Source organism: Pogona vitticeps, chromosome 8 (assembly GCF_051106095.1).
Source record: "Pogona vitticeps strain Pit_001003342236 chromosome 8, PviZW2.1, whole genome shotgun sequence".
Lineage (NCBI taxonomy): Eukaryota > Metazoa > Chordata > Lepidosauria > Squamata > Agamidae > Pogona > Pogona vitticeps.
Window position 1 is genome coordinate 25,265,590 of NC_135790.1, and position 27,980 is coordinate 25,293,569.

The window sequence follows — 27,980 nt, forward strand, 5'->3', positions numbered from 1 at the left end:
ATCTTAGAACTGCAGAGCCAGAAGGGACCTTATGGATCATCAAGTCCAGCGCTTGTCAAAGAAGTGGGGAATCAAAGTCCCAATTGTGAATGAATGAATGAATGAACGAACGAATTAACGAACAAATGAATGAACGAACGGACAAACAAATGTCCATTAAACAAATTAATGGACAGACAGACAGACAGATGGATGGATAGACTTCAGCCTTCCTTCTACATTTGCTTTGTAGTTCAAAATTAATTGCGTGTAGGATGGTGACTAGTCATGTCGTTTTATTGGCCTATTTTACTCACTTGAGCTGGTTTGTCTCTGTGCCCTGGGTCACTGCCATGAGGATCCCTCCATGGTCACCCCAAGAATAATAATGGGGTCCAGACAGGACCTGAAGAAAGAAGGAAACAGGGAACATGATGGACGAATGTTGAGTCAATTCAGGCACTTTGTACATAGGATCTCTGTATCACACAGGAAAAGGCTTGTTTGCTGGACCCACCTTTTCCTCCAGCAGCTGTGGTTGCCCTCTTACCAGCCTGGAAGCTGCCCCACTTTCTAAGGGGCAAAGTAGGCAGGATTCAAACACTTAGCAGATGTCTGAATCACAACCAGAGACCGGAAGCCTACCACAAAACCCTGCTGCAGGTCAGACCACCAAATCAGCCAAAAGCCCTTGCAAAATTGGACCCACAGCCCCCTTGCTTGGATGGAAGGCAGCCAAAAACGGTCTTGGTCTGCTCTTACAGCACCCCAGCTTCCAACCCAAAAGAGGGAGAACTCCTTTGTGCTTTGGCTGTGTTTTTAAAGGCAAACATGGCATGCAAGATTTATACATGAAAGCAAATCTTGTTGGAAAAACAACATCCATTTTGTTGAGATAAGGCAGTGTTCTAAATCTCTGCCCCCCCCAAAAAAATGTGTGAAATGACATCTCCTAAAACCCCCGATGATCAGCTGGTCTGGGTGGGGCTGCTGGGAGTTGAAGTCCAAAGGCCAGAAGGCGTAAAAGAAGAAAGAAGACTGCCTCCTCCTCCTCCTCTCCAGAAACCGTGTTTTTTTATGGACTCCTCAGCCAGAGGAAAACTTGTTTGGAAGCTTAGAAGATATCATTACCTCTTTCCATCGGACACCAGCGCTGCTGGAGACATACACATTCATTTTGCTAGCCATGTTCTTCCCCACAGAGCCTAAGAAATAAAAAACAACAGATATTCATAGTTTGGTTCAGTTTTCGAATGGCTGATTTCTTCAATGAGATGTCAATGATCGCCAGGCAAGAGTGCAATCTTTTGAGAATTCTAATGGTTCACAATTACTAGTTCTTTTATAAATCTAAAGATCCTACACAGACAGATGTAGAGCATGGACACAGTAGAACAAGTGATGAATAACCTCTTCATTTCTTTACATCCATGGCTTCCCACCCCAAGCTTGTACATGAATTCTGACCGGGATGTTACAAAGAAGGTTATTACACCAACATGCCTGTGACAGCGCTGATTTTCCTGATGGTCCTCCAACCTCAATTGAAGTTCCAGGAGATGACCCATGATAATCACCAATCACATGCAGCTGATGGTCCATGGGGTCACCAGCCCTTGACTGTAAATGTTTCAGGTCAAGAAAAGCCAAAGGCCTGCCTACTTCCCCCATTCCATCTTCCAGGTCAAACACACCCATCTCAATGCCAAACCAATTCAGAAAGAACTCATAGAGGAACACTCAAAATTGTATGGAAAAGTCCACAGAGACTCACCAAGGCCTCTGGGTCTTCCGGAACAGGCCTAAAACCATTCAATTCAAACCTTGATTTTGGGAGCCATGGAGGTTTCTTCATTCATATACAGCGGGCTAACCTGGACAGGGGCTGAAAGGAGGTCACAACCTATAAATCAAAGCCAGGATAGAAATTATACCTGTGGCGATGATGAGTCCAGGGGCAGATTCTTTAGACAGGATGGGCATCCTGCGCAACTGGAAGCTGAGAAGCTGACTCAGACGCTGGGCCAGGTGGAGAGAACAGCCGTGAGAAAGCTGGAAGAAAGAACCATAGGAGCATCATCACCTTGTCCTGCAGAAAGCATGTCCTTCTGGGCATAGACTGTGAAGATGCATGCAGGAGTAAGTGAGGAGCTTGGGGGATTTTTCAAGACTCTTTGAGTTGCACCTTGCATCGCTTAAGACTATTGTTGACTCTGCATAATCCTGACAGATGTAGTAAGGAAAAATACATAGGATCCCAGCAAGAATCCTGGGTCATCTTAAGGAGCAACCAGTGTCTTAGAGAATAGCCGTTGTGGGCTAGAGTTGACCAGTCATGTTCGAACACGTCTGTAGGGTTAATGTCAACACTAGAGATCCCTAATGGTGCAGACTTCCAAGAAGTGCAACAAGGAAAGGAAGAAGCTTTCCTCTTTGTTTGGACTATCACTCCCATTGTCCCCTTGGCCAGCATGGCCACTGGTGCTGCAGTGCAGAAAAGTCATTTTTACATGCTTGGAGTGCCCTTTTCTAGCTTCTGTGAACCCAAACCATTAGGCAGGACTGTACAAATGCTCTTGAAAGTCCGGGAAGGGGGCAGAGAGGTTTCTTAGTGGCCTTTCAGTCTCGTTACCTCGCAACGTATCTTCTCCCCATAGCGCGTATACTCCGGAGGCTGGAGGAATTCCCAAGTCCCCCCCTTGTCAAAGGTAATCACTGAGCGCATGTTCTCTTCACTGAAGGAGCCATTGATCAGGGTGGCGATGTAGACCCCGGGCACCCCTTCGACGCGGTGGAAATCAGCAAATGGCTCGTTTGCAAAGTACCTGCCCAGCAAAAAAAAGGAAACGAGAGACCCAACAGAGAAAACATTGATCTGTTTTCAACTCAGGAATGTGGAACGAGTCTCCTTAAGGGGAGAATGGTGGCCTATAGAAGAGGCAAATCAATCAATCAATCAATCAATCAATCAATCAATCAATCAATCAATCAATCAATCAATCAATCAATCAATCATATAAATAATTAAATGTCTTACAGCGCTTAGCTAATAAGACTAGGACATGAACCAGAAAAGAATATTCTGGATTGTGAATAACATCCCAACAAAAAGAGGCTTTGAGTCAGCTGACACCATTTTCTTTCTATATAGCCATTTTTTACATTCTGGGCTTTGTGGCCCTCAGCGCCAACACTTATTTGTTGCTTTTCTGCTCAGCAGGACCCTTGCAGAGATTTAAAAATGAGTTTAAAAGCGAGTTTTAGAAACCAAACCATTCTTTATAGAAAAAGATTGGAACAACTTATTGAAATCTTTCAGCAACTTATATTAATATGCTAAATAATATGCTAAACCATTATTTCTCACAACAAGAGGGAGTCACTATTAGACACGGTGAAAACCCCAAAGGTTTGTAGAAGTACAGAAACATTCTTTAGGAGGGGAAAGCTAAAGATGGTAGCCCATAAATATACTAATAATGATTAAATATCCTCTGTGGGTACAGAACACAACTGAGTGTAGGAGGTGCGACAGAAAATGAGGAGGAAGGAGAGCATGGAATGGTGACAGGTGGCTGGAAGGCACCTTGAGGCCGTCATTCATACTGCAACATTTTATTGCAGTGTCACTCGTAAAGGTGCTGATTGTCCAGCTTTTCACTTTCCAAAGGGCTCTTCATTAGACTCCTTAAGGTCTTTTGGGATAAAACGAACCAAAGTCCATCTTTCCTCCACTGGGCTACTCAATGCTCTTGGGAAGATTATGAGACCATAGGCCATAGCCCTCTTCTGTTGTCATTCCTAGCATCTGGTACTTAAAGATAAACTATTCCTGAACCTGAAGGCTTGAGTCACCACTGGACAGACTTTGTCCAAAAAAAAAAAAAAAAGGACACTAAGCTTTGTTGAAGCCACTTAAGCTGGTGACCAACAACAACCACTTTCTGGGTAATCAGTTCAGTCAATGAATTAACTATTTTGTGCACTATGTTTTTTTATATGTGTCAACTGTCCATCCATGGCAGAAACCAACTCTGGCTTTAACTATTATGAAAAGAGACGGCAGCTTTTTCCCTGGAAGGAAAAAAAAACCCCAAAAACATTGTCCTATGTAAACTGTCCCAAGCTTCCTACTGCCTAACATCTGGAAAAGTTGCTTTTTTTGGACTACATCTCCCAAAATCCCCCCAAGAGCAAGGCCACTGGGATATATTGCCCCCTAAAAGTAATTTGTTTTTTCCAAGCTAGTCTGCCACCACCTGCCAAAAAAAGAAGAAGGTGAAGGTCTATTAGAAAGGTGGTTTGGAAAAGAACCCATTGTTCTCCTATTATTCCAGGTCATCGCAGTTTAAACAGGAATGATGGGTTCCCACTTAAAGGGCTTTGGCAAGACCTCTGGGGCAAAGGGAACTGGGGGGGGGGTGTTTCGGCAGCTTTCCAAGTTAAGGACAGGACATAGAAACTCCCTTCTCCCTTGGAGACTTACCTGACCAAGGTGTCACTCCCAACTCCTCCGGGGCTGTAGTAGAGAATATTCTCCAAAGTCAGCGAAAACCTCAGGCCTTCCGCTTCGGAGATGTAGAGGTTGGTGCTGTTGTTGCTGTGACTAACACACACAAACACCTGGTCTTCAGATGTGTCCGCAATATAATATTCCTTCAAGACAAAGATCAAGACAAGCTTTTTCCTTCTTCTTCTTCCTCGTTAACCCCTTCCGTGCACTGGACAGTTGGCGGCTCAAAACGTGGATTGCGAACTGAGAAATAATCCCACTTCAAATCTCATACTTCTCCTATCTATTCACCTTGTGGCTTTATGCAAGTGGTTCTTTCTTAGGGTCACCTTCCTTTATAGGTAACATGGGGTAAAAGTACTGCCTTTCAGGGCTGTGGCAAGGGTTATGGGGGGATATATGGAGCTTCCTCTTTTGGAAAAAAAAGGATGTTTTCAGTTAGGGGACATGAGGTTGTTTCACAGAACAGCCCTGTGAGAAATGTACATGCACGGTGAGTATGGAAAGGCTACGGAGTGTTAAAATGGAAATCTAAGAGGAAATGGGAGTAGAATGGAGCATCCTCTGAGAAAGCATGGCTGGCTCAAATCCTGAGGTGCACATGCACACCATGTGGAGACAGGTTACTGAATCTATCTGCATTTGCTGAAAAGCAACAAGCGGACCTCCTATTTCCTCAGACCTTCCCTTTGAACTTTCAGCCCTCCCTTACACATGGATCCGTACCTTAATAGGGTGCCGGGTCACAAACTGGGCAGCTTGCATTGGTTTGCGGTTGAAGGACACCCAAAGCTGAACGGACGTCTGCTGCTTGGCCCCCAGAAGAGGCTGTGGAAAGACAAAGGGCCAAGAGAAATGCAATCCTAAATGTGTAGTTGTAATAAGAAGATTTCTGGAGAAGAGCTGAGGTAAGTCACCAGACACACCATTTGGAGCCATGGGTACAAAATGTCTCCCACAGCACTACTATTCAAGTGATTTAATTCTGAATAAGCCTCTAAACAATTCCTGCTGGATGTTTGACAATAGCATAAGGGTGGAGGGTGGTCAGGCTTCTAACCCATAGGTCTTCAATTGGATATTTTTTTTCAAATCCAAGCATTTATTTCTTGCTAAATGCCATTTGCCTACTCACCTATGGTGAGCTAACAGTCATCGTTGGGTGACAGCACAGGGAAACCCATGTACATTGGGAGAGTATTAACCTTTTCCAATCTTTCTCTCTTTCAGACTTTGAGGACTTTACATGGAATTAATACAAGCCCATGATTTCCAGTGTAAAGCAGTGGATACAGTGACAGGATAGGACTCTGGAGAGCAGGGTTTAAATCGCCAGTTGGCCATGGATACTCATTGGGGTGTGTGGAACTGGTCAAACCACTCCTTAAATATCTCACTTACCTTAAAAGCCCTGTATTGACAGCACAGAATATAATGCAAGCACAGCAAGTCAAGTGGAATAATAAGAAATCAGCTCTTTGCTGGGTTGCATCCACCCAAATTACCATTATAGGTATAAATCCACCACAGTTTGGGAAATTGCCTTTGTTTTAAAAAAATCACTCCTTGACAAGTCTGCCAGAAACCACTTAACCTCTCCCAAAGGTGGCCCCGACCCAAAATGAATGCAGCTGTTCCAGTGGGATCGCTTATGTTACAGTGGTTTTGGGTTGGCAGCCCAAACCGGTACTCCTTCATGGGTTGGTAACCATCCAAGCAATTAAGAGATGCTGCAAACGGTATATAACTCCATTGTGGGGCTGCCAATTTTGCTGGCTTTGTAAAAAAAAAAAAAAAGAAACGCTGGGAGAGTTTCACCCCTGAGAATATTACTGCCCATTACACATCATCACAAAATCATAGAATAAACAGGTTGGAAAGGGGCCTATAAGGCATCGAGTCCTACCCCCTTGCTCAAGGCAGGAATCTAAATCAAAGTAAATCTGACAGAGGATGGTCCAGTTTTCTCTTGAAGGCCTCCAGTGTTGGAGCGCTCACCACCTCCTCCTGAGGGTCCATCGCTGTACTGCTCTAACAGTTAAGTTTTTCCTGATATTCAGTCTGGCTTTCTGTAACTTGAGCTCATGAGGATGTGTCCCACGCTCTGAGATGATTGAGAATAGATTCCCGTCCCTTCTCTGTAGGACTACCTTTCAAGTATTTCAAAAGTGCTATCATCATCCTCTTAGAACTGCCAAGCTGGAAGGGACTCTATAGCTCATCACGCGAATCTCAAAATTACCCTGGATTGAAATTAGAAGCCTTCTCGTCCGGTCTGATCAGCCGCAGGTCTCTTGGCGTCCCCCAGCACACCAAGGCCTTTTCCAAACATCCTTTGTCTAATCTTTTTAAATCCACACTGGAGATTCTCGTGCAACTGGGGGAGGGCAGAACTCGGTTTCAAATATGTTTTTAAAGGCCACTTTCCAGCAGCAATAGATGCTTTCAAAGGGCAAGAAAGAAAGATGGGCCCCAAAAGGCCAGAATATTTGAGGTCAAAGCTCTCACTGTCATTAACTAAAAGTTAGGAGGTACCTTTAGGTCTTCTGGAGTGGGAAGAGATCCACAAAACACCAAGCGAGGCTGTTACTGGGAAAGAAGGCATGGCCCATCTGGGAAAACCCACAGCACTGCAACGGGGGCTTCTGTGGGGCCAGCTTTGGTTCCCCATTCCAGCTTTCACTGGAGATGTTAGGGAGCGGAATGGGAACTTACAGGCCAGGTGGTCAGGAAATTAAGCTATAAGCAGCCACTCTCCCAAGGGCAAAACCTAACTTAGATCATGACAGACTACTGGCCCATCTAGTCCTATCCTGTTGTTTCCACCACATCTGGGCATAAAATAGCTCTCACTTCCATGAGATGCTTCTCAAACAACAACAACAGCAACAACAACAACAACAACAGCAACAACAACAACAAGTCCAAACCTACAACCTTGGGTTCACCCCCATCCAGTGTCAGCCCTGAGCAAGAGATGAACCCCACAAATGATCTGGGGTGAAGGCTTGTTCCACTTGGCCAACAACCTTTTGCTTGAAATCCAGAAGATCCTCTCCCTCTCTCTGGACAGCCATCTCTTCCACTTCCCTGCCTCGTCCTACCATCATCTTCAACTGCCTATGACTTACAGGCATCTCAGCTTTCCTGTCAACACTCCCAGCATTTCAGACTGACCTAGATCTGCCTAGAGTACTAAAATCAGACGCACCAAGGATGACATTTTAACTTCGGCTCTCGCAGGCTTGTGCATCATATGCAATTACTTAGGTTCTTTTCCCTATCTATCACATTTTTTCAGACTGCCTTTCTATCAAAGAACCCGGGGCACTGTGCAGCACCCCCTTCTTTGTATCCTCACCACAGCCCTGCGAGGTAGCTTGGAAGCTCATCCAGCAATCTTTGTGGCTAGGATTTCGGCCACGGTCTCAGACCAGCTGTGTCAGTCAAGAAGCCCAATTAACAGAATTTCCTGATTATAAAGTTATAGTCAGAATTATGGCTGTAATGAAACGCAAACATTTCCACAGGCCCACTCTGAAGGCATCAAAGTTGCTATTTGCATATTGTATCCTTGTAAATCTTGTTGAGATGAGAAAGCGATTCCCCGGGGGGGTCATGCCGTTGATTCATTTTTTTGCAGCCAACAATTATTTTTTTCATTCTGGGGACATTTCGTTTGATTCGGAGACCACACTGGCAGCGCCACAACAGCAGCGTAAAAAGGCCCACTGGATTAAATTGGCAAGAACACCCCTAATTTGGCCAGTGAAAATATTGCCGGGCAAATGTCTTGGCCAACAGAATTAAAAGCTCAAGGTTTTGCTTTTCCAGGGTTAAGGAAGGACAATAACTTCCCAAGTAGCTGTGGAGTTCTCAGAATTATAGTTCAAGAAAATTAACTTTCCCCACCATAGCAGCACTGTGATTGGATGCAATGCAGGGCTGGGATCCTAGTGCCAATTTACACTTGTGTAAGAAAAACCGCATAAGCCTTGGTGGCAAATTGCTGCTCATTAAGAAAGTGCTGGTCGTGCTCCTGGCCATGAAACCCACTCACAGGTGTGTCTAGGAGCAGGAGCAGGACCGTGTTAATGATGGCACCTTGGCACAAAGACATAATGCAATTTCCCTTATGCGAGCATGGATTGGGAGAGGATGCTAACCAACAGCATCATGTTTTTGTTGGCTAATATTGCCAAGCAAGCTGCCCATGGGCACACCTGTCAGACTTCTGTGTGATTGCAAATCCCTCCTCTAATTGGAGATGCATTGCACCAATGCCCTCCTGCCTGTCTGCCAGAGCCTTAGAAAGAGATAAAAACAATGCCAGCTCAAGCCACTTCCACTGATCTTTCCTTTGAAACTCACAAAACCTTCCCCTCTTTTTTTCTTTTTTACTTCTATGTCTACAAGAGCAAGCCTGTCAGCTCCTATCCGGTAGGACACTGGACACTCCACAATTCGAATTCATTCCCTTGAAGCCGGGGGTGGGTGGGTCTGTGGACACACTTTCCATCTGTGGAAATGTTTGTGCGTGTCTCTTTAAAGTTGGACCTTTCCCAGCCTGTTCCTTACCACGGCCTTTGTCGCAAACAGATATTTGTCCCTGAGTTGGAAGTCTTCCACCTCCTCCAGGAGAATCTCTTTGTTTTCCCGGGTCTGGAAGAAATCGGTGCTGCGAAGGATCGTAGAGGAGTGCGTTGGTTCGTGCCGTTCTATGTAAACTGTGTTTGGCTTGTCGTACGGCTCGATGCCCCTGATCGGGAAGGGAAAAACAGGAGACTCTTTGAAATCCATAGGTACTAAAAACCTCAAAGTCATCTTATTTCCAAGAAGCCCTTAACAATAATCCTGCAAAGCAGATTGCAATGATCCTTCCAGGATTAACAGGCATGGGTAGATCACAGAAACCAAGGGGGCACTATGAGTTTGCAGCTGCAATGAACATTAGGAGCTTCCCTGCTCAAAACTAAAGTAAGATTTAGATTTTCCCTTCCTGGAAATTACAGGAAACCAAAAAGGAAGGGGGACAGAACACAGATTCCCGAGAGGAGGGCATGGATGACCGAGTGAGACAGCGAACAAAAACTTACAGTGCTGTAAAGAAAATTCAGTACATGTCCCATCTCTATAACCTGTCGCCATCCATCTGGAAAGGCAGATTCAACCGCCTCGTTAGGAATGGGCGTAGCAGGAGGGAAAAGAAGTGAGCGTCTGCCCCAACAGTGAAGAGGCTCTGTCGCTGCTTACCAGGAAAACGATTTCACATGTTCATGGATCATTATCCACGTCTGTCCAAAATCATCAGACTTCCACAGCTGCAAAATTAAGAGCACAGAGAAACAGACTGGGAATGCTGGTAGATCAGTGAACTCGGGAGAAGCTGAGGAATCTGGGCAGGATCCTGAATCCACTGTCCAAGATGCTGCACGGGACTGATCCAAAGAAGGGCCCTACATCAAAGATCATTGCCTTGGGAAGCAAGGGGTTCTTCCTTCATTCCCTGAAACCTACTTTCAAGTAATCCTGTTCCAGGTCAGTCCTCTAAAACAGTGGTCCCCAACCTTGGGCCTCCAGATGTTCTTGGACTACAACTCCCAGAAGCCTTCACCACCACCTCTGCTGGCCAGGATTTCTGGGAGTTGAAGTCCAAGAACATCTGGAGGCCCAAGGTTGGGGACCACTGCTCTAAAAGGTTCCTTTTCTTTCTGATGTTTGAAGGCAGGCATCCTTGCATAGGCTGCTGAAGCACCATCAAACATGACAAAGACACATCAGCACACGCTGAAGGAAAATCTCAAAGACTACAGAAATACTACAAAACAGAGGTATACAGATGTGCATTTCTGGACGACAATCCCCAGCAAGGTCCAAAAAAACGTCTAGAAATAAATAGCAGGAGATGGAACCTATGGAGAACCATAAGGAATCAGCTTATTCAATGTGCCTCAAAATTGCTCACTCACTCCCTGTTCATGCCCTTTCATGGACGCCGAAGGCAAGCCTTTCCAGTGCTAGATCAGAGCAAAGCAACATACATTGAAACAGGGAACTTGTCATCAAACAGACAGAAGAAAACCAGGGAAAGCTTGCAAGAAATTTTTCTTGCAACCACTTGCTCAGAGCAGCTGGATAATTTCTTTATTTCTTGGTTGATTCCAGAGCAGGAAACCGTTCTGGCTAAGGGGAAGGAGGGAAATGGCAGTCTTCAGGGTCTTAGCACCGCCACCGGGAGCAGAAACCACCCATCAATTATGGTGAAGCTGAGATCCAAACACTGGAGCGGACAGAGGGGGTGGTGGAAAACCACACAAACGCTGGTATGCGACCGCCAAAGACAAACAGGGCTCTGTCGGCCAGCTACCAAGGCAGCACAGGAGGCTGGCTGGCTGGCATGGCGCCACCTCCCAGCTCCTGCCCATCCGTCCCAAGCACCAGTGTGAGAACAAGGCGAGCCATCCCAAGAGAGGAACAAAGGCAGGCTTCTTGTTGGGAAAGCAGGCAAAAACGTTGGCCTATTTTTCTCCTTTTCAACCGGCCTCGCTCGCAACGAGGTTGGACAACATCGCCGGAGGCCTTGTTTCCAGAAAGCAGCCAAACAAAGACAACGTCCGGGATGCAAAGGCATCACAGTTGAAGCCCAGACCGTTGGCTTTTCTGGGCCCGGGGTCAGAGGGGCATTGCAAGAGGCTGGGAAGGGGTGTCTGTCCACTGCACATTCCTAGAGGGATCTAAAGGGCACCCAAAATGCACAGGGCCAGTAAAAATGCACCTAAAGGTATCCTCCTCCACTCATAGCTGAGTGAGTGGGGAATCGTGGCCCTTTTTACCCCATGTACCAAAATGCTTAGTTTTAACTCTGCAATCTACTTCAGGCACCAACATCATGAAGTGGTGCATTTTCCAGCCCCTATCTCCCTCCCTCCACATTGTTCAGCCCCTACAGAAGAACACTTTTATTTCATAACAAGAGGATCTTGAACAAAGTGACTTTAAAAGTTTTAGGGAAGGTGAAAAGAACTAGCTATACCCCTGTCTTATTTACAGAGGAGAAGAGAGGGTAGCAATATGGCACTGTGTAGTTCTTTCCACCATATACAGAGTAGAGGAGTTAAGCTATGTATTGTCTGAAGCTTCAGAATTTCCAGCAGAGACTTGTCAATTGCCAGCTAGAAGCAACTGACGGGGGAGTTAATTTTCCGAATTGCAGATCAATGAATAAAGCTATTGGTTACATTCGCTGAGGAATCCTGGGAGATGCAGGGGAAAAAAAACATTCCCAAGCTGAGCTGGAATAAAATAGCCTTTTTTTTGCCAACAGGTGGTGGACACATTTTTCCACAAAAAGACACAGAACAATTTTATAACAGATGATATCCTGTTGGCTTTGTTACACAGAGAACATTCAGTTGCTTCAATTAATGAGTCCCTGCTGAGATTCTGGAGCTCATGCCACGCCGGCAGCACACATATCCCTGAGAATCCCAGCAGCGACTCATTCATCGCCAGCTGGAAACTACCCATTTTTGTACCGTTTGCCCTCCACATGTGACAAAGCTACAAGATTTTAGCCCATGGGCCATAATTGCAGGACACGGGGGGGGGGGAGTAAGCATGGCAGACATGAGTGGAAGGGAAACTCTTCATCGCATTCCTTACTCACCTGTTTGTTGGGATGGGACTTATCAAAACCTAACACGAGGTTTGGTAGCCGGCTGTGCAAAAGCAGGTCTGCAGCTTTGAATGGAATTGAGAAGCCTTGAATGGTCCTGCAAAAATCCATCGTGAGCCAGAGGTACTGACTGAAGGCGTCAACAAAAATATACTGCAGAAGGAAAAAAGAGGAAGATCCAGAAAAAATAAGAGGGAGTTACTCAAAGATGAAATGGTATCATGGGTGAAAGGTGTGGGGAAGGAAGGAAGGAAAAGCTCTAAATATTAGTTTGGAATACATTTTTGTCGTTTTATGGATACATATCTCCTTTTAGTGCAACAAACTCCCCAAGCCAAGCTTCACCAACTGGATGCACTCTGGATATATACAAGACCCATCACCCTCAGCTAGCATAACCTTTGGCCATGCTGGTTGTTGGGTGCTGGAGCCCAGAATATGTGGGAGGTGCCTGGTTGTGAAACACTGCTCCAGTCCATAACTTTGGCTGCCATGGGAACTCTGCAAAAGTCTGCTGGGCCTCATCCTTACTGCACGTTATCCACCATGCCTCCTTCTGGACATCTCTGGACACACAGGAGTCTTTTAAAAGCATGCTCAACCATCCCAGTCCCTCAGATTTAAGTTATATGCAGAGGATACTCAGTTATATGTAGAAAACAAAACCACAGAATGAGGCAGACAAAGGGCAGTCATCCAGATATGATTGGGCTGCAGATCCTAGCCTTCATAACCGTCAGCTCCATCAGCTAGCGTGAGGGTTTATGAGGCAACAACATCCACCCTGTGGCCATCCCAATTTAGCAGTTTAGCAGGTACAGCTCACACACTGGCAGACCCATGTGTCTTATTATACCAAGTGACACAGAGTATTAGAGATAAAGACGGTTGCTTGATTTTTGCAACGGGGCATCTGAGCTTTGCTTGTGCCCCAGCAAATGCCAGCTTGGGAACCCCAGTCGCGTGCTTTACATCTGCCACAGCATATAGTCATCCTGCCCGATTCGTCTTCCTTTTATCTGAGAGAAAATTAACCATCACCAGATGGGAAGCTTTTGTTCTCTATACCGCTCCCCCCACCCTTAGAAATGACTCGTTCATTTTTCCTGAACAAATGTCATTTATGATCCTTAGGAGACACATATTTTCCCACTGGCTGTACGGCTCTTTTAATATTTGTCCCATGCCTGTTTTGTTCCTATGATTTGTTTTGTCTTGCCTGCATGAGCCCATCCCACTGTTTGTTTTTGGATATGTAGCAGAGACCGTTCGCTACAAAGACCAAACGGCCAAGACGGAACAAAGATCTACAAAGAAGAAAAATTTCCGGTAACAGATTAAACAAGAAGCAAAACAAAACAAAAGCCAAAAGAGGAGGAAGAGGAAGAGGAAGAGGAAGAGGAAGAGGAAGGCGAAGAAGAAGAAGAAGAAGAAGAAGAAGAAGAAGAAGAAGAAGAAGAAGAAGAAGAAGAAGAAGAAGAAGAAGAAGAAGAAGAAGAAGAAGAAGAAGAAGAAGAAGAAGAAGAAGAAGAAGAAGAAGACACTGTGTCACCTTAAAGTGTAACTGCTATGGTTTAACTTGAGCTTTCATGGATTGAGTCCACTTCCTCAGACATACCAGTGAGAGAAACATGGCAAACATTTATACATTTACACATGGCTCCAAGGTAGACAGTGGTTGGTTAGTAAATAGAAGCTGCAAAATGTGTGAGTCAATGTAGCAATGGCTTAAGGTGCCGCTTGGATAGCTCAGTGAGTTCGGTGTCCGGCTGCAGCGTTGAAGTTGGTAGTTCGATTCCCCACCACGGCTCCAGAGAGAAAAGCCAGCCTGGGTGGCCTTGGGCAAACTGCACAGTCCCAGGACACCCCTGGAAGATGGGAAGGGGAAGAAGACCCTTCTGAGTTTTCTCTACCCCAAAAACCCTGAAAAGAGTCAGAATTTACTTGACAGCACACGGTTATGTTTAATAATAATGTTCAATAATCTTAGATCTGCAGCACTAGAAGGGACCTTATGGATCACGGAGTCCAGATCCTGTCAAGGAAGCCCAGAGGGGGAATCGAACTCCCCACCTCTGCAGTCAGAGGTCCAAACCCTTCAGCTATCCAGCAACTTTTATTTGTTTTTCATACTGAATTGACAGGACATGATGACAACGATCCACCTGATGGAACATAATTCATAAGTTCTTTGTAAAAGGAAAAAAGAAAAGGTCTTCCATGACAAAGCCGGGCCAATCTGACGATGAGTTTATTCATTTATTTGTGCATATTGGCATTGTATCCTTTCTGTCTTCACTTAAGACAGCTGACAAAACAAACTCAAAAAACAGCTCATTATGTGGGAAAAACCACTAATTAAATTAGTGACTCATAAGCCATTAACAATCCGAAAAAAGAGCCAAAAGCAGCCCAAGACCATTCACTTGCGTTTGGTTGCATCGTTATTGCACTGAATGCTGAGTCATGATGCAAGAGGCTTCACCTCTGTTCATGATGTCATTCCCCAACGGAGCAAATTCGCTGAGTCATACAGCTCGGAAAAGAAGGAGCCACAACAGGCAAGAGGGAGGAAATGGCCCCATGTGGGAAATGGGAAGACCAATATTTACAACATCTAAATCTTCTTTAGGAAAACTCACCCAAGTTTTAATCTTTCCATGGAGCTGGCAAATATTCAGCATTCCCCTTGTTAAAAGTCAGAAATGGGTGCATAAATATTTTATTTGCCCATTCATGGGGTTTCCCCCCCACTCCTTACCCTCTTGTTGTCAGCTGGACTGTGGTAGAACTGGGCAATCACAGCTTGGCTGGCGTTCCCTGGGCCAAAATTGAACTTCCCCGAGATCTTTTTAAAGGTTTTTCCATAGTCATAAGACACGTACACCTAGTAAGGAAAAGACACCACTGTTAGAAGCTGTGAAGGAAGTATGAAGACAGTTAGTGTCTTAAGCTGTCATCATCTTCTTAGAATTAAAAACACACATACAGGAAAGTCAAGAGAATCCTTCTTCTTGAAGGGTCATAAGGCAGGAAAGGATCTGTGTTAGGACTGGACAATGGAAGCCACCTCAGCCTTGTCAGGAGGAACAAAAAGTCTTCCTTGTTGTTATCATTTATTGTTATTGCTGTTATTCGGGGCAATAGTTAATAGAAAGCAGGAAGGAGAAGGAAGAGGTTTTACAGGTCCAGGTAAGCAACTACAACAGCACACTACTAGATTCTGCCTCCTGAGGGACCATTCCAGAGACAATAATAGCAGTACATAGACACAGATATCTATTTGTGGCAGTTTACAGAATAAAGTAAGCAAAAGTCTTAAGAATCTAAAGAAATAGGAGGGAAAACATTGCTCAGAATTCAACCGGGGAGGTTATTTTCTTTCCTCGAAATAAAAGCAAAACAACAAACAAAAAGTGCATGGACTCACATCACTTAATTTGGGACCCATCAGGGCTAAACTATCCCGAGCCAGAGCGATGATCACGTTACTTTTTTCTCCAGCCCAGTGGACCACCATCTGGTTGTGTGAATCGTTCAGGCTAACCTGGAGGAGAAGGAAGGAAGAGGAGAAGGGAGCATGTTTTTAAAGGTGTATATTTAAATATTCAGTATGTCAGCAATGTACTGCTGAGGGGATCCACAGTTGACTTGCTAAATATATGTGACACATCTACAGTGGAGGCAAAGCTTCGATGTCCTTCAAACCCAATACATCCTGCACTATCACTACCATCATCCCCCACTGTGGTCTATGCTGACTAGATCAGATGCGAACTGCAACCTGCCAGCATCTGGAGACCCACAGATTCCCCCTATGTAAATTAATGGCAGCATACCCAGATTCCACCCACCCACCAGACCTTTGGCTACCCAAGCACTGTCATCATCTGTTCTCCATGGAATATCTTGCCTCCCATTGATTTTCCACAGAGCTCAGAGCAGTGTTTTGACCTCACGGCCCTGCCCAGTGAGCCAGGCCAAGAATGAAGAGGCACTGTGTGCCAAAACCACCCATGGAGCGCTAACAACTGAACACAGACTTGGATTTGCAATTCGCACACACAAACGCAGATTTTTTTTTCCTAGCCACTGTCCCGTCTTCTACCATGCTGGCTCTCTTTGAGCGATGGCAGACAGAAACGGCTTAATCAGAGCACAGTTTAAAACAAAACAACAACAAACAGAAGAGGAAGGCCACAGAAGGAAACAAACTGGTAGCTTCAAGGACACATAAAACTAGATGCAATGTTTGGGAACAAAGGAGAGATATTTTGAGAACACAAGGAGGGTGGGACGGCATGCCACCCTTTTGCCGTTCTTAGCGGGGGCTGCTTTCGAAAAGAAAAGTTGAACACAGTTGCTGATACGGCAATTTTGAAACAGAACGCTTGCATGGGAAAAAGAGGCTGCGTTGTAATCGCTCCACTTTCCTATAATGTTTTAAACCTCCTTTCCCAGACAAGAAGATGAATACCTGTCTCTTTTCCCTAACAAAAGGGAACAGGGAGTTAAACAGGATTTGCTGTAATCTTTTTGTGCCCACCTCCACTGCAAAAAAAGGGGGTGGGAGGAAGGAAGGAGCTGAACCTTTTCCAATTGGCAGCCAATATTTGCTTCATTAGAATCATGAGATCCAGCAAAATTGTGTGTTCTGTGCTGTCAAGTTGGAACTGACTTATAGTAACCCCAATAGCGCTTTCAAAGTAAGTGAGTTATTTAAGGTTTTAAAGGTTACACTCCCCCTGTTGAATTTCCATGGCCAAGTAGAGATTCAAACCCTATTCTCCGGAGTCCTAGTCCATCACTCTATCCCACTGCAGCCCTCAAATCTTGGCTCTTACATCAGCATTACAACCACTTGGGAAACATGGCGGCCCCATGCCGACTCTTGCAGAGCAAACCGTCCTCTTGCGAAAGGCTGCCGGGCAGCAGTTCTGTCTCGGAAGGCGCCCCCTGTTAGAAAGGCTGTTTAGTCAAAGTTTGATGGAAAGCAAAAGACTTGGAAGGAGTGAAATCAAGGACCCTGACATTGCCCATCATCCTGGAGGGCAGACTCAGCAGCTGGCACTCAGCTCACTTGGTCACCTGTCTCCACCTCTCCTAACCCAATGAGATACATTTTTAAATTACTAAAATCATTTCTAACTTTGCATCTGTACACACTAATCAGCATATGCCATTTTATGGAGGAGATGTGCCTGGTTTCATCCTCTTCCAGTGATAAGTCCTTGGTTCAACTCCTAGCAGGACGCCTGGTACATGACTCGGCACGAGGCAAGGACTTCGACTGAGGATTTGTTAATTAGAGGCCATTCACCACTCCTGCCTAGGCCATTGCACTTCCATAGGCACAAATATTCTGTCAGATTCTGGTCTGGCCCTAGTTGAACTATGTTCCATGTGAAAATGCATTTCTTTTCAATTGTGTTGATCTTCTCACCAGTTCAGTTTCACTGGATGATCCCACTGGATTTAGGTATTTAGAGATAACGTTTCTTCTCCTTGTTTACCTCCTCCATACTTTGTATAATTATATACATCGCTATCATTTCACCACTTGTGTGATTCCAAAACCATGCACTCTTACAGCCCTGAGGCTCATCTCTACCCAGACTGTGCAAAGATCCCACCATTACAGAAAGCTTGGTTTCTCCTTACACAAACATACACACTCCATCTTTGCTCAGTCTTACACACCATTCAAACCCATTTACTAGACCTCAAAGTACCGACAGGAAGCACTTCTGTTATCCTGGCTCTTGTTAGGGTTGTTAAGAAGAAGCAAACACCCAGCATCACGATGCTTCCATTATTGCAAAGTCTTTGCCCCACTTCAGGTGTCTTCCACTTCAATGATCCTCCCTTCCCCGTGATTTATTTATGAAGAGAAAGCCTCTCCATTAAATAACAAAAGAGTTGACATTCAGAGCACTCTTAACACTGTGTTTGCCTTTCCGCCGTGGAGGGCGAATTGGAATCTGCATGCCTCAGATCCGAGGGCACTCATTCTGCTTGCTGTTTATGTCCATCCACGATCCTTCTGTACCAGCTGCTTGGCTGTTGTCACGTCCGGTCAACACAGAGTTAGAGGCTCAAGGGATTCCTTGCATCCAGACTAAGAAAATGAGAGAACTGACAGGTGAGCAGGCTGCCGTTCAACCAGAAAGAAAAGCTGAAGAGCACTTGACCGGGGAAGGATGATCAGAGTGTTGAAACCATGCAAATTATTAATAACATAGGCCTGCGGAATTTTCTGTCAATGAATTAAACCGTATCTTTTAGAAGGTAAAATATTTGCTTTGGGAAATCAGCCAGTGGGAAAAGTGTAACGAAATCCACTTAAATATCATTGAGTGGACCAGGGTAGGATTAAAGGGCAACACTGGAAATCGGAAGCCCTATACAGATGTTCAGCCTGCACGTAAGTTACATGCAGTCAAGTCTTAGGGTGGCCCTAATATAGCTTTCAAGGTGTCCGATATTAAAGAAGGGCTGTTTAGCAGTTTCACATACAACACCACCCCCCCACTTGAGTATCCATAGCTAAGCAGGAATTTTAACCCAGGTCACTCAAATCTTAATCCCTCATTTTCCCCATGACACCACACTGGGTACCCACATGGGAGGCAAAACCAAGGAAGCTCTAGGGATTTCTTTACTTGCTAGTAAAGGAGGGTTTTCAATGTTGCTTTTCAAGGGTCTTCCCCCCTCCACTCATTTCTACTTGGATCCACATTTATATGTTCTTTCCATACTGAATCATAGAATCCTACAATAATTGAGTTGGAAGGGGCCTATAAGGCCATTAAGTGCAACGCCTTGCTCAGTGCAAGAATCCAAATTGAAGCACATCTGACAGACGGCTGTCCATTTTTCTCTTCAATGCCTCTAGCACTGGAGCGCTCACCACCTCCCAAGGTAATTGGTTCCATTGTTGTACTGTTCTAAGAGTTATTTTCCCTGATCTTCAGCCTAATTCTGACTTGCTGTAGCTTAAGCCCAATATTACGTGTCTTGCACCCTATGACGATCGAGAACAGATCCTGTCCCTCCTCTGTAGGACTACCTTTCAAGGATTTGAAAAGTGTGATCCTATCTCCCCCTTTTCTTCTATTCTCAAGGCTAAACGTGCCAGCATAAGGCTCAAGTCTTTTTTTCCCTACCAGTGTCAACAAATATCTGACTCTCTCATCAAGTTCCTGGCCATGCCCGTCCCTGAGTCACTGCCTTTGGGAAAAAGAAATCTTATGACATGCCTGCATCAAGCCAATAGGACGTGCCAGAAAACAGAGAAGAAACTGAAGTCAGGAAACAGCAGCAGAAAGAAGCAATGTTTGGAAAATGTCTTGCAAAGATGAAAACCAACCAGAGAGCTAATGGGGTCTCGCAGCAAAACACGAAGGAAAGGATTAAGATGGGAAAACCTAGAAGGGTGTTTGTTCCTTTGCTGGTGAGTCAGCTTACTGTGTATGAACTACTGTATTCATTTAGGTCCTCTTCAATTAAAAAGAAAACTTCAAAGGCAGCTTGCATTAATAATAATGATACACCAAAGCAATAATCCCACAAGACAAGAGCAGAACAACAACAAAAGGACAGATGAGCAGAGCAGATAATAAGACTCAAAGAACATCCAATAGATCCAAATCGAGAAATCAACAGAATTCAACATTTATAAAAGGCCATAACAAATAATTCAACACCCTGAAGGTCATTATTCCAATTACTGTACTTTGATTCACTTTCACTAGGACGTTTATAGAGCTCATCTGCACCAAGAGCTCTCAGGGTGGCTTACAAGGAATCAACACACCAAAGTCAAAGCAATAAAGCCTGGACGTATTATTGAACACAGCACAGTGCAGAAGAGGAAAAGACAATACCAGGACAAAGCCACAAGGCCATGCAATGTTCTAAAAGGCATGGGGAAATAGGTCACAACAATCGTTAATGAACAATCATGCAAATGGTTAGGTTTTAGTGAAAAATGAGAATCTCCTAGGACATGTCTCTTAAAAGTGATGAAACTTCAGAAAACGCACATTCCCCAAATACTACACACCTGGCATCTGGAGATAGCCATGATACAACTGCCTAAATCGTCAAGGGGGGTCCATGTGAAATAATTTCAAGCCATGTTTCCCAAGTCCTCTGAGTGATCTTGAAATGGTAGCTTTAAAGAGGATTGGATCAACCTATGCCTATCAGTGGGAACCCTCACAATGGACAGATACTCCATTCCATAGAAGAGGCAGCACAGCTCTGAAGATCAATGACCAAGAACGTAAATGGGAAGATGCTACTGCATGCATGTTCATCGCTACAGTTGGCCAACTGCAACAATGGGCTATTGGGCTAGCTCAGTGGTTGCCCACCTTGAGTCCCCAGATGTTTTTGGACTGCAACTTCCAGATGTCTTCACCACTAGCTGTGCTGGATGGGAGTTTCTGGGAGCAGCAGTCCAAGAACACTTGGGTTACACAAGGTTGGAAACTGTCAGACTAAATGGCCCTCTACAGCGCTTCTAATTTTCTTTTCAGGTCACCTCAACTGTAAATCAAAGCAAACCCCTGAATGGGCAAAATCAGAACGTCAAAGAACTGGCAGTGAAAAGTTCATCAACAGAAAAAACTCTGTTGTTATATTTGAGAAGATAGAAGAGAGATGTGTTGCAGATTGATGTAGGGTTGAAAAGAAGGAGAAATCAGAGAGAATCGCTCTGGATAATTATATGAGTGAACACTCCAAACCAATGTTTCTGATGTTCATCTATGAGACAAACATTCCATGAAAGAGCTCAATTGTCTCTACCAATTGGAAATATCTCAGCTAGGGGACAACATACATCTTCCTTGAGAGAATGATAGACAAGCTTTCATTTCAACAGTTATCTATCTGTGCCTCCTGGGAGAAGAGCCAGCCTATGTAGCCTTGGGCAAGTTGCACACTCCCACGATGCCCCCAAAAGAAAAAGGAATGGTAAATCACTTCAGAGCCTTCTCTACCTGGAAAACCCTGACTATGGTCACCATAAGTCATTGCTGGTTTTTGTAGCTCTGATGGTATTATTTCTGAGACCTGCAACTGCTTATAATATTGTGTGAAATTTCTTGATATGGTTCTCAAAGCCCCAATGATGATGGGGACCACTGAAGTGTGTTTCATCCAGAAACGAGATGTTTGGATTATCAGATCTCCGCATTTTGTTAGTTTTTCCATCATCATTATAGCAAATACGGGCAGTATGGGCTCTTTTTACTTCTTGTACTCACACACACATGAATCTGGTTAGTGTCTTTTCAGAGCAAGGTTAAGAAAAATAAAATAAATTTGACAACTCAACCACTTCTGGTTTGGCACATTGTCAACAGTAAGAGAAACTAAATCAACATAACAGTGAGTACTAAAAATAAATCCATCTGGAGTGCAAATATTGTTACAAGACTAACATCTCTGTAGGCCTTAAACTAGAGACATGGGTAAGAAGAACCTTTTTTAAAAAAAAACACAAAACCCTAGGGAAAGTTCTCTGAAACCATGGATTCTGGCCACTATCCAATAAAAAGCACGTAATTAGGAAGAGAAAAGGGAAACAGCAAAACCGAATTGCCAGCTTTACTCATGTAATATTATCATCTCTGCACAATCCCATTCATGGTTTTTAGTTACCGTGCAGTGTGAAACCTCTTTCCAAATGCAGACAGAATGTCACTGATCTGTGTGCACGCACACAGATGCACAGCACATGTGAATTTGGATGGGAAAAGTCAGAATATTCCTGATTTGGGGGGAATCCAGCATGTTCTCCATCATTACAGCCAACACTCCCCCCTTTTTAACCTTCAGGTTTCCAGTCTGTTGCCATTCTGCTGGGTTATAATCTTGCAAAACACAGATTTTGCTGGACCCTGGAAACTCAATACAATTTACAGAGCAAAAAAACACAAAAAACCCTCATCTCAGCTGCTGGCCGAATGGAGCCCACATAATTGGCATCTTGGTTGGTGATGCAATTTTTTTGAAATGGTTCAGTATCTCTCTATTTAGCCAGATGGGTGTGAGGCGTTGGTCCTCTGTTTCTCAGCACAGAGATTATTAAAAAAAACACAAGCTGCCATCCTGCCCTTTGGAAACATAGCAATATGAGTGTTGGATCACCAGAAGGAATGTCCACCATGCCTAGCAAACCTCCGCCCTGTTCTTCATGAGGTTACACCGGCTGCCGGCTAGGAGCATCACTCTGCATCAGACCATGCCTTGATGCTTCACCTGCAACAAAATGGTGCAGTGAGCAGTGGTGGCCAGTGTTCCTTCCAGCCAGCTATCCAGCCATCTTGAAGGTGATCCATTCTTTCTCCACACTCCCTTCTATTACTCTCTGCTGCTCCTCTCAGCATGCACACAGCCACCCTTCCGAGTTCACTAAACGTCCTCAGTCCTGAATTAGTTGCTTAGACTCTTCCAATTTTTCTCAAGATTCATCTGTACTTTTACAAACCTTGGATTGTCCTAGCTCCACAACCCTTCCCTCTTGTATCCCTTTCAGGCTCCAAACTTGGAAAAATGAGTTTGCTATTTGAATACAAGAGGTCTGTAAATAAATCTTATATGCATGTCTTAAAACTTAATAAACTCCTATTCAGGGACTGGGTTGCTGTCCACTCAAGCTATCCTTGTCTACCGCTGTGATCTCAAATACCCACACGAGCCTCAAACACCAGTGTACTCACAGTTCTCTCTCAACCTCCACTATCATAGCCCGTTGTCTTCATTCTGATTGCTCAGAGGTATACAGGAGCAGCCGTCCTCTTGGTTGGTGCTAATAGACCCCATGGCTTGGTAGATATCCACCTTCTCCTGCACACCTCTGATCAATCAGAATGTCTTTAATCATTGAAAAGCCTTGAATTCCTTCTGCAGTTTCCAGGGTTATGTTATGAGTCATCTTCTGGTACCACGCTGATGCTTACCTGAGCATCACCATATAGAGAGACTGCTGGACAGCTCAGTAGTTTAGGCCGCCGAACCAGAGGCTAGGAGTTCAATTCCCCATTGTGCCTCCTTGATAGAGGCTGGACCCAATCCATAGGGTTCCTTCCACCTCTGCAGTTCTAACAACATAGCCAGTATACAATAGCAAAATCCTTGGTACGATTTCTCAGATGCACTGGTTCCCTTTATCAAAGCAATATCTATCTATGTTCTCCATAAATATGTGTAACATCAAACACAGCAGCTTATTACGAGCCATCTCATGAAGCCCATTCAATCTCATCTGCCACTCTCTCCTCCTCCTTATGTCTTTGTGAGCCACATGGTTTCCATTAATGCTTCAATTTGTTGTCATACATTTTGAGGTACTTCTTAGCATTACTTCTATGCCACTTTTGGTTTGCAAAAATGCCAGAGTAGTTCACAACACAACCAAAATACAGGAAGGAAGGAAGGAAGGAAGGAAGGAAGGAAGGAAGGAAGGAAGGAAGGAAGGAAGGAAGGAAGGAAGGAAGGAAGGAAGGAAGGAAGGAAGGAAGGAAGGAAGGAAGGAAGGAAGGAAGGAAGGAAGGAAGGCAGGCAGGCAGGCAGGCAGGCAGGCAGGCAGGCAGGCAGGCAGGCAGGCAGGCAGGCAGGCAGGCAGGCAGGCAGGCAGGCAGGCAACAGATGAGTAAAGATAAAAGGAAGTGTGTTCAGTAAATGCCTGAAATGCAGTAGGGTTGAGGCTTGATGTACAGCAGAGGGTGCATCATATAGCACGGGTGGGCAGCTGCGCAGCAAAAACCACACTCCTTGTTGCTTGTCAAATGGAAATCCACAGGCAGGAGAATGAACAACAGTGCCTCTCCTAAAGATCATATCAGCTTAAGAGGTTGGTACAAGATAAAGGTGAGGAACCTCTTCGGCCTGTGGAAGGAATTCCATTTCAGAGAAGCTCTTAATGGCCTTGTTCTGGTGATGGGCAGAGGGAAAGGGTAGGATGAAAATCTCCTGCCTATTTTATCTGTCAATAAGAAGACCTCAGGAAAATTATCTGCCTTTCAGAATAATAAGAATACAATCATAATACTGTAAGAGCTAGAAGGGACCCTATGGATCATCAAGTCCAGCCCGTCAAGCAGGCCCAGTGGGGGAATCGAACTGCCAACCTCTGGTTCCAAAGCCAGAGGCCTAAACCACTGAACTATCTGGCAGTTCAGAATCCACACGTATTACATCACTAGGATAGCTCATGTTTGAAACCTTGCCAGGGCTGCATAACTTCAACACTCCCTCCAACATGTCTAGTTTTCTCCCCAAGGAATTCAGCATGAGCGAACAGCCTTCCGGCATTCATCCTGCTGTTAATTAATCACTGGGCATGTGGCTCCAGCAAAGCTGCTGCACTCGGGGTCCCCCGGGGACAACTTTCTTAAAGGCACCGCCCTTGAGAAGCAAATTCAAGTGGGCAGCAGGTGTTTGGCTCCAGGTGATGTCAACAGGGCATTGAACCAAGCAGGGCGAAGAAACTGTTGCTCTGCTCTCACCCGCCCCACCTTTTTCTAAGGAGCATGAAATTTCAGTTATGGAACCCACCTCCTTAGCAGAGTACTTTTTATAGTTTTGCAACACCTCTCCACTGACAGATACACGGGTGGAGTAGGTGAAAAGCAAGGGGTTACATAAGAGACCAAGGATATCCGCAGCCTCGGTTACACCCAGCCATCTGCTCCAGAGCACACCTATAGCTCCTCAAGGAGGCACCTTGCCAGCTTTCTCCTCAATGCTGTCTTCAGTCAAGCAACAAAAATGGATTCTTGCCATCTCAGCGAAGTCTAGCCCAGTAGCAACCCAACTGCCGCTACAGCACAAGCGCTCCCTAGTAATGTGTGCGCCCTATCAGAGCAGCCTCTATCAAAACCCTATAAAGTAGACCAGCCTGGTGATCTTCAGATTATTGGTGGGTTAGGGGTTAAGGTCAAGACAGGGAGGTAAACAGTGAGCTCCAGACAACGACCTGGTTCACAGGTAAATAATACCAATATCATGCTGTAAATTCCAGTTTATGACAATCCTCTCCAGGGTATCCTAGAGAAAGAGTATTCAAACATGGTATACCACTCCCTTCTTCTGGGGGTGTGCTGGGACTATGGAGTTTGCCAAGGATCACCTAGGCTAGTTATTCTTTCACAAGGCATAGTGGGTGATCGAACTTTCAAACTTTGGCTCACTGAGCTATCCAACCAGCACCTTAGCCAAAAACATGACACTCTTTTCAACTTATAACATACATTGAGAATAAAAAAAAACAGTGATCTGCAATGTGTAGGAACCTCAGCTGGCACAGCTAATCATGAAAGCTGCCGTCTAGCTACTTCTTGGGAGCCACATGTCCCCCACACTCAGCAGCTTTGATGCAACAATGCAAACATATCTTACTACCCGCAAAGGGGCACAGCCACCATGCAGCCGTCTTAAAGGGCTAGCAATTATTTCAAGATGCAGACGCTGGAAGATCACGCAGGATGTGGGCAGGGGCTCCTTGCCTATCATAAAACCCAGCAGTGAAGATGCATTGCAACAGAGGAAGAAAATGCAAGTGAGCCAAACTCAGAAATAACAAGCCACCAATTAACTGAGGATCTACTTGCTGTTGCTATGGGCTGTCAAGTCAGAACCAACTTAAAGCAACCCTAATTGCGCTTTCAAGGTAAGTGAGATATTTAAGGGCTGGTTTTACCAGTTCTGCTCCCACAGTGAGTTTCCATGGTCAAGTGGGGATTTGAACCCTGGTCACCGGAGTCCAAGTCCGTCATTCTGTACACTAAACCAGACTAGGGGGATCCACTTACCCAGTCTTAAAACAATGAAAACAATAAAGAGCTTCCCTGGAATTCTCGTCTTCTTCTTGAATGCATCAAGAAAAATCTGGCTTCATTATTTCCCTCTGCCTTCCCTGCTCTGGCAAACTCTGATGGCCAAATTAATGTCTTAATCCTTAGCATGTCAAAGAGATCTGGTTCATCTCTGTAATAAAAAGCTTGTAAATGGCTGTGAGCCTATAACGAAGCAGCTTGTGTCTACCGAGTTGAATGAGGTCACAGAGCCCTGGGATGCTACCTTTTACCACTCTAGGTGTAGGAGCTACTCATCTTTAAGTGCTTTCCTGTGAGATGCTAACGCTTTTCCTTTTATTATTTTTAATGCATGCAACAGAAAGGAGCTGTCTCAAGCTGCTGGTTTCCAATCAGAAATTCCTGGGGAGGCGGCTGCATTAGCCTGCAGTCTGTTGCAGCAATGGCACAACTAATAAGTCCCATTTGGCACAAATCAGCTTTCGTGGACTGTGATTCACTTCCCTGGATGCAAGGAGCACCACAAGCAAGAAATGGGCCCATGCGCATGTGTGGAGAGAAATGTGTACAGCAAGAGAAATGAAAAAGACACCATGTAATAGTGATCTTAATACTGGATTTTAAGGGTCACTTCAGAGGTGACCATTACAGATCTTAATGGTGGTCTGTAAGAATAACCCAAAGGTCAGCAGTGGGTGAAATCCATCATCAGTCACTGTTGGTGACACTGATTTCCAGGGCAGTGAACCTACTCTAGATTGTAGCCTGCGGTTGAGCTATCCAAGGTGCTGAAGCCTAGCCTCAAAATAGCTTAAGCACCTTCAATAGTTCCTGTAAAGTCCAAACTAAAATCTGGAATGGATTCACTGCTCCTATGGAATTGCAGCCACCAGACAGATGGTTCAGAGGAGACCATTAAACAAACTGGCACACTGTGTGTATGTAGTCTGCAACGATGCCGTCTATTCAATCACCTCAGGATTCTGTTTGCTCTGCATGTGCCCCACAACTTGAGGTGACCAAGGACAATTCCCTCTCCCCTGCTGATGGATGGTAATTCGGGCAGACAGCAGCTGCTTCAGGTGAACAGTTCTAGCCCAGTAGGAGGACGCATGCTCGCCAAGCAGCAAGTCCCAGATTTGATTCCAAGTATCACCCACAGAAAAAGCATCAGAGGAGGGGAAAAAAGAGGTGCTTGAGACATTAGAGAACTAGTACCAGTAGATGAGTCAATGGTTTGACTCATGTTGGGAGAAAGCATGGGCTAGATCCACCTGACGTTCCCTAAATTAAGGAGGTAAACATCACAGGACTATCATAGAAACATTCTCTCTTCTTTTTTTGGTCTACAACTTCAAGAATCTGAGGCTGGGGGTTTCTGGGAGTTACAGACCGAAACAAGTCAATTTTCTGCACTCGCCTTCAAAACAATGGGTGTAAGAAAAATGTTTTTGAGCAAGTTTCTTCCAGATTAACAGAAACAGAATTATTCCATACGCTGCTAAATACTGAGACAAATATGTGATTGTGTAGCAAGTCCATCCAGGCTCCTAATGGCCACATTGGAACTACATTCTGCTTATTCCAACCCATGTTGATATGAGTTGAAAATTTCAGGGCTACAGGTTTGCCATTGAAAAGAAAACTAGCTGGAAGACCTCAGAGAATTCCAGGCTGCAATGTGGTTTTTCAGTGTGGAATAGCCACATTTCAACAGAGCAGGAAGTGGATATGAAAAGCTCTCTTGATGAACACCTCAATGGTGATTGCACAGTGCATACCTGTCCATGTCAGGGTGGTGACTGAAAACGGTAAGGGATATGCTACCAAGGGACCCTGTTATGACCTGACCCACTTCGCTAACGCCAGACCAATAGCTAAGTGAAATCCAGGAGGTTTTTTTTTTTTTGGCTGCACCCTGTAAGTAAATAAAAGTTACAGACATTTATTACTCATTCTCGACAAGGCAGGGTGTCTCAGCCTG

At 44.8% G+C, this 27,980-nt stretch overlaps 1 protein-coding gene across 2 annotated transcripts in view; it reads right to left on the reverse strand.

Moving 5' to 3' along the window:
• Nucleotides 1-27,980, reverse strand: part of SORL1 (sortilin related receptor 1) — an 81,240-nt gene that overhangs the window by 44,900 nt on the left and 8,360 nt on the right. For both annotated transcript variants that reach the window (XR_012080906.2, XM_020792508.3), the window contains exons 2-12: nt 15,598-15,714; nt 14,929-15,054; nt 12,159-12,320; nt 9,746-9,813; nt 9,071-9,251; nt 5,219-5,320; nt 4,466-4,635; nt 2,612-2,804; nt 1,914-2,031; nt 1,111-1,184; nt 297-385 (exon numbers count right to left, since the gene is read on the reverse strand). Coding sequence is in view for 1 of the 2 variants with exons in the window: in XM_020792508.3 (XP_020648167.3) it covers nt 297-385; nt 1,111-1,184; nt 1,914-2,031; nt 2,612-2,804; nt 4,466-4,635; nt 5,219-5,320; nt 9,071-9,251; nt 9,746-9,813; nt 12,159-12,320; nt 14,929-15,054; nt 15,598-15,714 (1,400 nt within the window). In the remaining variant the exon portion in view is untranslated. The remainder of the gene's footprint in view (nt 1-296; nt 386-1,110; nt 1,185-1,913; nt 2,032-2,611; nt 2,805-4,465; nt 4,636-5,218; nt 5,321-9,070; nt 9,252-9,745; nt 9,814-12,158; nt 12,321-14,928; nt 15,055-15,597; nt 15,715-27,980) is intronic.